Raw genomic sequence first — 9,912 nt, 5'->3', positions numbered from 1 at the left:
TATAATTTCATTTGATAAACACATTTAGATTGAATGGTAATTTATAATCAGTCACAAGAACGTCGAATCTGAATTACTTGAAAAAAACACGGGGGTGCTTAACTTTTTTCCAGGTGTATATTTTCAATCAATCGACAATAATGTTTTAACACATTATTATTTCGTAAAATAAAATAGTTAGTATTCTTGTAATCAATGTAGGTAATATTGATAAAACTCCGCACTAAATTAATGCAACTTAAACGTTTTAGAATATAAAAACAGTACGAATATGACAATAGAATGATAACACATGGAAATATAAAAATAAAACGAAGCTCTTTTAAACTCTGTTTATGGCGAGTATTTCTTGGTGAAATATTACTTCATTATTTTTGACAGATTCTCTGTATATTCGGTGTGAAAATCAACTCACATCAACACCTTCTACGCAAAAAAAAAAAAATGAAGTTCAAAATATCAGTGTTTTTAAAACATAGTCCAATCAAATTAGTGATTCGTAGAATGAACTAAGTTTTGACGTGAATTGAAAAGTATAGAATAAAAATGGAAAATTAACAGTATTAATATAAAAATATACGACTAATAATCATTTAGACTCTCCTTATCGAGGATTCTGTGCAATTCCAAATAACGTCACATGTATCGTTTCAATGTCACATTTCCAAAGCTGTTATATCATAAAACAAAGTGTAAAATAGCGATGAGTGCGTATTAATAGTACACGAAAAATACCGTGTATTCTGAAACAATAGAAGTATTTAACGTAAATACTTAAAATTAAAACTTGTCCTAACTTTCTACGTTTCTCTTTAGGACTTTGAGTAAAGCAGTGTATTTTTTTTTTAAATTTGCACTTTCTTAAGTTTATCAAATATCAATTATTTTTAAATAGCAAGGACCTATATTACATACATATTCAACCTATACTACTCAAATAAACAAGAACAGAAGTAATGAAAATAAAAGTTTCGCAACCATTATTAAAACATAACTTTATATCAAAACGTGTATGTGCACAGGGTTAATATTGTACAGTTAGTTAAGACGTACATGAGAATCAATTTAATACAAACGGCTAATCAAATATATTACTCATGCTTTCAAGACGTGTAATAAAGGAACATGAGTTTGTACCAATGAACCACCTAGATGTCTTCACGCACAAGAAAACAAAACTGAAATTACGAAAGGTTTTAGGACAAATTTTACATTCATGTCTATTATTAACGAATCTGCAACTTCTGCCTGGAAATGATATTACTGACTTTTATTATTATTATTTAATGAACCCGTTGTATTGCGACACCCCAAGCTAGATAATAATTAGGGCGAAAAGCGTATTAGAAGAAGCTTTAAATTAAGAGGAGTTGTGACTCAAAAATACTTAGTTGAAAATATTGGCTTACGCATTGTTCACGAGACTTTAAATTACATATTTGCGACACTTATTTTTTCTTTGTTTATTTTCCAATATCAAATATATATTTAAGCTTTGGAATTGTTTTGTTTGTTTATTTGTAATCAAGCACAAAGCTACGCAATTGGATATCTGTACTCTGCCCACCACGTGTATGGAAACCCGGTTTTTAGCATTGTAAGTCCGCAGACATACCGCTGTGCCACTGGGGGGCAAGCTTTGGAAATAAGGTAGTCTAGACTATTTTTTTTAACTCATTCCTGGTTGAATTTCTTTCCAGATATTTCCTTTTGTACACAGAATGGCCCTAAGACAACATGTTAAATAAATCCTAACATAAACTCCATTACTAACAAGCTGTTCCGGAATTTTCTTCAAAAAAATAGTTCTTGCTAAAACATTTAGTGGTTCTTATATAATATTTTAACTACGTTAATTTATAATTTGCTACAACAAATATGTTTCACCTTTATACAGAAAGCACGTTCACAGGTTTTAAAGTAAAGCTAAAAAACTGATTTCAAACGTCATCCGGCTTAAAACTAGGGTTAGTATACAAAGCACTTGGGGCTTGCCCTTTTATCTTCTTCGCGTTCCACTTTTCCCACTCTCTCCGAAAGGTGGGGTTCCTGGGACCCCATTCTGGTGTAGGTCGAAAAGTATACTTCAATTTCTATCAGAAAATGAAAGTAGGCTTTAGAATATTTAAAAATAATAAAACGTGCATATATAAATGCATTTACCAATATTTTGATTACATAATATGCTTTTCTGGAATTGTGTACATTATAAAGGCGTTTAATAAAAAATACTACAGGCCTAATGTCTAAAAGTTATATAAAAAAGGCCATTGGAACAGTAACTTCGTTTGAGATTAAGTTTTTAACACACTGAAGCGAGAGGATATCTTGAACTTTAACATAAGTAACAGAATATTTCAAACTCAAATAAAAGTCTTCATTTATGCGACACAAAATATGTTATCCAAAGTTATCAGACAGAGTCTGTTATATTGTATACTTTAAGCCTCTGTAAAAAATTACAGCGAATGTTAAAAAAAACAAACAGTTAGAACATTCTTTTAAAGTTAATTTATCAAACTTACCTCCAGAACAGTTGACCCAGGAGCCTTAATTATTGTTACAACAAACCAAAAAGGAATCTGAATGATACATAGCATTGCTAAAATCCAACCGAGCGCTGTTCCCCAAGCTGGCATGATTAATCTAGTATTACTTTCATCTTTCTCTTCTTTAGCGTTGTCTATCGCCAGCATGACTGTACCATATCCGTAGATGAACTACACAGGAATACAGAGAGGTGGTTTGATACCATGCACAACTAAACTATATCCATAGATGAACCACACAGGAATACAGAGAGGTAGTTTGATACCATGCACAACTAAACTATATCCGTAGATGAACCACACAGGAATACAGAGAGGTAGTTTGATACCACGCACAACTAAACTATATCCGTAGATGAACCACACAGGAATACAGAGAGGTAGTTTGATACCATGCACAACTAAACTATATCCGTAGATGAACCACACAGGAATACAGAGAGGTAGTTTGATACCATGCACGACTAAACTATATCCGTAGATGAACTACATACGAACACAGAGAGGCATTTTGATACCATAAATAACTATACAAGACATTATAAGGTTTATATTCTGGATAACTAATATCACTCAAGATTTCTTTAAACCGAGAATTTTAATAAACATAATAAAAGCGTAAAATGTTTGGGATAAGAAATGTGTATGTGGCACAAATTTTACGATACGTAGTTAAGAATAGATATATCTGAAGAAATGTTTCGAAATATTATCAAATTATGAAAAAACCTCACTCTTTTGCATTGTTTATTAGCGTACACATAATCCAGTTTTGTACTGTTTATTAGCGTGCACATAATCCAGTGCCTCTCGTGGTCATTTAGAGAAGGAAATATATATTATTAAAAAGAGAAAAAAGATTAATGTTTTGATAAAATCAAAGAAGTCCATTCTAACGAAAAAATGCTGTTTTGAAGAAAATTAACGTCCCCCTGGTGACTACGCGTTAAGCTGGAGGGCTTATATTGTTTGATTTCGGGGTTCCAACCCTACGGTTGGCACAACACAAGTAACCTATTATGCAACTTTTACGCGACCTATAAGTAAATACGGTTACGAATTTGAAGTTATCACTGTCTTACAGAAAGTTGGCTAAGACCATAGACGTACACGCAAAACCCTATTTTTCCAAATCCTGTTAACAGAAAAGCCATAAATTGAAAATAGTAACACATATATATATCACTTACATATAATTCAACTTATCTCAACAAAAACGGTCTTTCGGACATCAAGCTACTTGTGCAGAGGACATTAAAAGGGTAAGGCTCATTGACAAAAAAAGGACACTTTTTAAGCAACATAAGGTAAGCATTTTTTTTTCTGGGTGGAAGGTTGTTAAATGAGATTATGTGGACTGCGGGCTGCTTCTAGCACACATAGGGTAAAAGTCATAAGAAACAAACAGATCCTCATTTATTCTTATTCAGTTTGTCTCATAACCCCACTTTTATTATTTAAAACTAGACAGTGATTTCTTGCGTGTTAACACTTAATAACATATCACAATTATACTTTTTTTATACTGTAACATCTTAACAAGTCTCTATGTTTCATTCATTTTGAAGTTGGAATTTTTCCCCCTAGAACTTGCAGTATGCAAGGCGTGGAATCAGGCGTATTTTTTCGTAGTTGTTGGCAAATTTTATGATAGAAAAAAATGGCACTTTTGGGGCATAAGGGTAGGAACTTGAGTCCCCCTTGTGCACATCACTGTTCACAAGTGAAGTTGGGTTTAACATAAACAAATAAAATGTCAAAATATTTTTTTAAATTTAGGTCTATAATTATTTAAATATAAAACATTTGTACTCACAAAAATGAGATACTTTACACATACTGACGCCAAAATAACCTTCTGTAAACATTTTAAATAGAATTAAAATTTTAAAACTCCAACATTTGATTTTAATGTTTTTATCATTATACTGAACGTTATTGTAATAGTGTCCAAACCCAACTTAATCCAAAATTCCGCTTAAGCGCTAAATAACACAGAAATTGCATTTTTTAAACGAAAAACAATATATTTTACTGAATTTTAATTATGACGAATTACATTACACACATTATAAGCTCGCATGTTATAACACAGAGGGGAAAACGAAAATCACAAACATTTATACAATTGGGGAACGAAAGTTGAGCACGACATTAAGACCCAGTAAAGATATTCTGATTCATTCTCAAAAAACACAGCAGAAAAAACAAATTTGTACTGTATTAGTTATCACTTGAGACAAAACAAGGGTTATTTACCCACCCATTAATTATCTCTCAAGACAAAACAAGGGTTGATTTACCCACCCATTAATTATCTCTCAAGACAAAACAAGGGTTAATTTACCCACCCAGTTGTATCACTTTAGACAAAACAAGGGCTAATTTACCCACCTTAGACAGAAGAATACATTTCATTATTATATACTGAAAAATAACCGAAACATACATGTTTACTTAGAATATGTAGTACAATAAGACCTTTCATCAGAAACTCGTTATACAGTCAACAAAATTGTTCCGGAGACTTATTAATATAATTTTCGGACACCCTCTAAATAACAGTTAAAAGTAATGAGAAATAAAAGAATCTTCAAATGGAATCTCGTTCCCAATTTTAAACATAATTACTTATAAAAGTAACTTATATGGAGTGCCTATTTTAAGTTAAAATTAACTACTTGTTACCAGTTGCTTACAAACAAATAACTTGCTTGATGGCAAAGGTAGGTAAAACAATACTTACTATAAGGGAAACTGGTGCTACTAAAATCCAAGTCCATTTCCAGAACCATCCAACGGGTCTCCCAAGCATGAAGTGAACGTCAGATAGAAACCTCCGGTAGCCTAAAAAAACGAATATGAAACCTGCTAAATAAGCAAAACTGAGACGTGCCAAACAAAACAAAAACCTAGAAAACAACTCAAAATGGAAGTCTGCAACACAATCACGAATGAAACGTGTATCAAATCTTTTTGTTTAGGACAGAAATATTACATGAGAAATTAGTAAATTATTCTAATATAGTCATAACGCGACCATCTGTATATCTTGTAACAATAGCTTAGTAAGACCAACTGACGATATATTACAAAATTAAAGAAAACAAATACAGTTGTACGTTTCACAAATATTTTGTTTTAATTAATACCATCTTTTCGCACAAAAAGGCATCTTTCTTATATTCCATCAAATGGTCCTTGGTTTGAGATTAGTTTAGGAAATATTTTAGTGCACTTTCTTAAATATACCCCAAGGTGTTTAAAGTTCCTGTTATATCTCGAGGTAGCAATGCCTGAAACGTTATACCTAGCAAAATGTTTTTTGTGTTAGTTAACTAGGTAATTAATAATTGAATGGAATTGGAATTTTCAATCTTAATGGTACCGTATTCACGTGGGCTGAATGACCAGGACAGATGCCCTTAGGGTTCAATTATAGTTATCTTTAATTTTTAACTACCTATGAAGAAAAAAACAGCCAGAATGACTAGCTGCCACAAGTTTTATTCAACTTTTTGGACCACATATTGTGATTTACTGTCACTTTCATAATGCGCCCGCAGCTGAAAGTGCGGAGCGTGTTCAGCAGAATCATGTCTCGAAATCCCGAATCTTTTGAGCTGCAATCCGACAGTCCAGGCCCGGCATGGCCAGGTGGTTAGGGCGCTCGACTCGCAATCTGAGGGTCGCGGGTTCGAATCCCAGTCACCGAACATGCTTGCCCTTTCAGCCGTGGGGGTTATAATGTGACGGTCAACCCCACTATTCGTTGGTAAAAGAGTATCCCAAGAGTTGGCGGTGGGGGGTGATGACTAGCTGCCTTCCCTCTAGTCTTACACTGCTAAATTATGGACGGCTAGCGCAGATAACCCTCGTGTAGCTTTGCGCGAAATTCAAAAACAAACAAACAAACCGACAGTCCAACCACAAGACCACGCGGGTCCCATAATAAGTGAAATTAATGTATGCCGTAAAATTGTTTTCACGATCGATGCCAAGAAAGATGAAACAAATCTCAAAACGTTTGTTAGAAAAACAAAATTATATTATCATATCTATTAATTCTCTACAAAAAAAACAAAAAAACTTTAGAACAACATATTTATACCTCATTCTCACATGTTTACTGAAGGGAGAGATGGGGTGGGGGGGTATTTCAGATCAATCACCTTTCCTAGTTACTCGAGAACCAATAACAGTGACGAAAATTATTAGAAAAAAATTGTTTACTTCGTTACTCGGAAATAGGTTTCACGCTACAGCCTAACGAAACACTTCCACCTTTCAGGCCTAGTTAAATGTGATAAAATATCGCGTTAGACTGTGGGAGATTTTTCTCACAATCCTGTTAATCAGTCCTTTCTCAATCTCATATCAGAGGCGTGCAGAAACGCCATTTCAGACTTACCTTTCTTCTGCAATGCGGAACTGTCCATAAGGCCTTTTAGTTCAATAAACAGAACTTATCAGCTTGCTCCGCGGAAGACAGAACTCTACCTAAATTTTATTTTATATTGACTCCGAAAATGTCAAGTTATGAAGATAAGATCATTTTATAAGATGAACATCACGTGTAAGCTGACGTCTTGCGTAATAGCATTTTCACGCCTTAATTGATAGGCTAGAAATTTAATGTTATAAACAAGATTTAAAATGATAAACTAATTTGCTCTGATACAAACGTGATTCATAAGTGATCTTTTTATGGTAATAAAACACACTATCCATGTGTTTATCATTCGTATTCTTACCGTATATCCACATAATACCAGTAATTTCCAATACGGCGTACAAAAACACTGCTGCCCCTACCCCGTAGTTATCCAATAGGTTTATCACGTGTTCTCCAGCCTAGGATAAAGAAGGTTTGCATTGCATTACTGATTATATTTTACACTCTGTAGTATTACAACATCTTACCATATATATATATATATATACATTAATTTTTTGACCACTTCAGAGAGACCTAATAGCTAACACCATTATAATTATTCCAGTCACTTCAAAAGGGTCTATTCTGTTAGAATTGTTATCATTACTCCTATCACTTCAGAGAGGCCTAATAACTAACACCATTATAATCACTCCAATCACTTCAGAAGGGTCTATTCTGTTAGAATTGTTATCATTACTCCTATCACTTCAGAGAGGCCTAATAACTAACACCATTATAATCACTCCAATCACTTCAGAAGGGTCTATTCTGTTAGAATTGTTATCATTACTCCTATCACTTCAAAGAGGCCTAATAACTAGCGCCAATTATAATTACTCCAATCACTTCAGAAGGATCTATTCTGTTAGAATTGTTATCATTACTCCTATCACTTTAGAGAGGCCTGATAACTAACCCCAATATAATTACTCCAATCACTTCAGAAGGGTCTATTCCGTTAGAATTGTTATCATTACTCCTATCACAAAAATATGATATCCCATAACCCAAGCGCTTTCGCAAGGTGGACCTTTCTTCTTCCGGGGCAAATCAGGAATGACCGTGTAAAGCAATGTGTGAGTGAGGTGAAGTTCATGTGACGCCATGCACACTACCATAGAAATCCATAAGTGTTTTCAGTCGCTTTCAATGTATTGTTAGAAGTGTTTCTCATTTCCGATGCAATACTACCGAAAAAAAAAATTAGGTGTAAAGAATTAAGAAATATAACTTTGCTTTACACAGTCATTCCTAGTTTGCCCCTGAAGAATAGAGGTCCACCTTTCGAAAGCGTTCGGGTTATAGGGTATCGTATTATTGAGTTAAATTGATTTCTTCAACCTACGTGTTTTCCTAACATCATGAATATTACTTCTGTCACTTTAGAAAGGCCTAATTTGTAACCACCATTATCATTACTCTTATCATTTCAGAGAGGCCTAATCGGTAAGATTCGTTGTCATTACTCCTGTCACTTCAGAGAGGCCTAATCATTACGAACCGTTATCATTTCAGAGAGGCCTAATCAGTAGGAAGCATTATCATTACTCATCATTTCAGAGAGGCCTAATCATTACGAACCGTTATCATTACTCTTATCATCTCATAGAGGCCTAATCAGTAAGAACTATTATCATTACTCTTATCATTTCAAAGAGGCCTAATCATTACGAGCCGTTATCATTACTCCTATCCCTTCAGAGAGGCCTAATCATTATGAACCATTATCATTACTCATAATTTCAGAGAGGCCTAATCATTATGAACCGTTATCATTAGTCTTATCATTTCAGAAAGGCCGAATCAGTAAGAACCATTAACATTACTCCTATCACTTCAAAGTGGCCGAATCAGTAAGAACCATTATTATTACACCTTTAAAAGTCCATATAAATATCTCACATAATTACCTTTTATTTTGTTTATTTTATTGCACAAAGAAAAGCGCGCTACTAAATCACACAGCGATTTCCTAACTACAAGATAACAAAAGGCACTAACGATTTTCTAAACTGTCAAAACATTTGTCAAAGTTTTTTGTATTTCATTTTCAGTGAGGATGTTTACTTAGATGCGTATATATGTGTGAGAGTATACATAACTTGCTGATGCAGTTCTTGATACAAGAATACCAAGAAGTCTATTTCAAATTGAGATATGTTAATTTACAAAGACAGTATAATTTTACAAGCTCCGCCATTACGCTACATACACTTTGCAATTAATATATACCTTAACCCTAAATTCGGGCATATTATGTGACATATCCCTAATCTAACGAATGAGAGTATTATACTTTATATTGGATGCTAGCCTATTGGGGGTCTTAAGCAGAAATACTTTTGTGTCCTCTTAATCTCTCCCCAAAAAAATATTAATTGCATTATTTCTAAAGACTAAAAAATATACCAACACAAGACATACTAATTTCTACTCACACCCTTATCTGGTATCTTTCTCAAATCATGAATAATATCTTGTACTGCATTTAAAAACCGATCAGCGCATGTGCACTGCAATTGTACCTGGCAGAATTGTGTCTTACTATTACAATCTTTAAACGTCCGTCCATTACTGAGTAATATGTTTTTGGATCGCGTGCACTAAAAATATATTTTTTTAAATATACACAATATTAAAATAGGTAAATTCCAAAGTTCAGATTAAGATAACAAAAAAAAAAAACATGAATCACAGCATCACCCCCCCCCGAACTACTCGAGACCCTAAGCAATTGTTTAGTATTGTTGCGTCAGCGAGTCACATGACCACCGTGACGCAACGTTTCTAGAACTATCATGTACTTTGGCGAATGTTCAAGTTCTTACTAGAAATAGGGTACGCTGGTATATAAAAGAGGGGAATGTAAGATATAGATAGTGAGTAATTGAACTGCAGTCGGGGAGCACGAGAGACGTTACA

The 9,912-nt window shown here is 33.8% G+C and overlaps 1 protein-coding gene across 1 annotated transcript in view; it reads right to left on the bottom strand.

Annotated features, from left to right (window-relative positions):
- Nucleotides 1–1,002: 1,002 nt before the first annotated feature.
- LOC106460826 (sodium-dependent nutrient amino acid transporter 1-like) overlaps nucleotides 1,003–9,912 on the bottom strand; it is a 38,272-nt gene continuing 29,362 nt past the window's right edge. The window contains exons 13-16 of the mRNA XM_022387630.1: nucleotides 7,304–7,403; nucleotides 5,296–5,396; nucleotides 2,526–2,720; nucleotides 1,003–2,093 (exon numbers count right to left, since the gene is read on the bottom strand). Of these exons, the coding sequence (XP_022243338.1) occupies nucleotides 1,941–2,093; nucleotides 2,526–2,720; nucleotides 5,296–5,396; nucleotides 7,304–7,403 (549 nt within the window). The 3' untranslated portion in view covers nucleotides 1,003–1,940. The remainder of the gene's footprint in view (nucleotides 2,094–2,525; nucleotides 2,721–5,295; nucleotides 5,397–7,303; nucleotides 7,404–9,912) is intronic.

The sequence above is a fragment of the Limulus polyphemus genome, unplaced genomic scaffold, assembly GCF_000517525.1.
Source record: "Limulus polyphemus unplaced genomic scaffold, Limulus_polyphemus-2.1.2 Scaffold844, whole genome shotgun sequence".
In the NCBI taxonomy this organism is placed as follows: Eukaryota; Metazoa; Arthropoda; class Merostomata; order Xiphosura; family Limulidae; genus Limulus; species Limulus polyphemus.
This window is presented reverse-complemented; position numbering and strand designations above follow the sequence as displayed.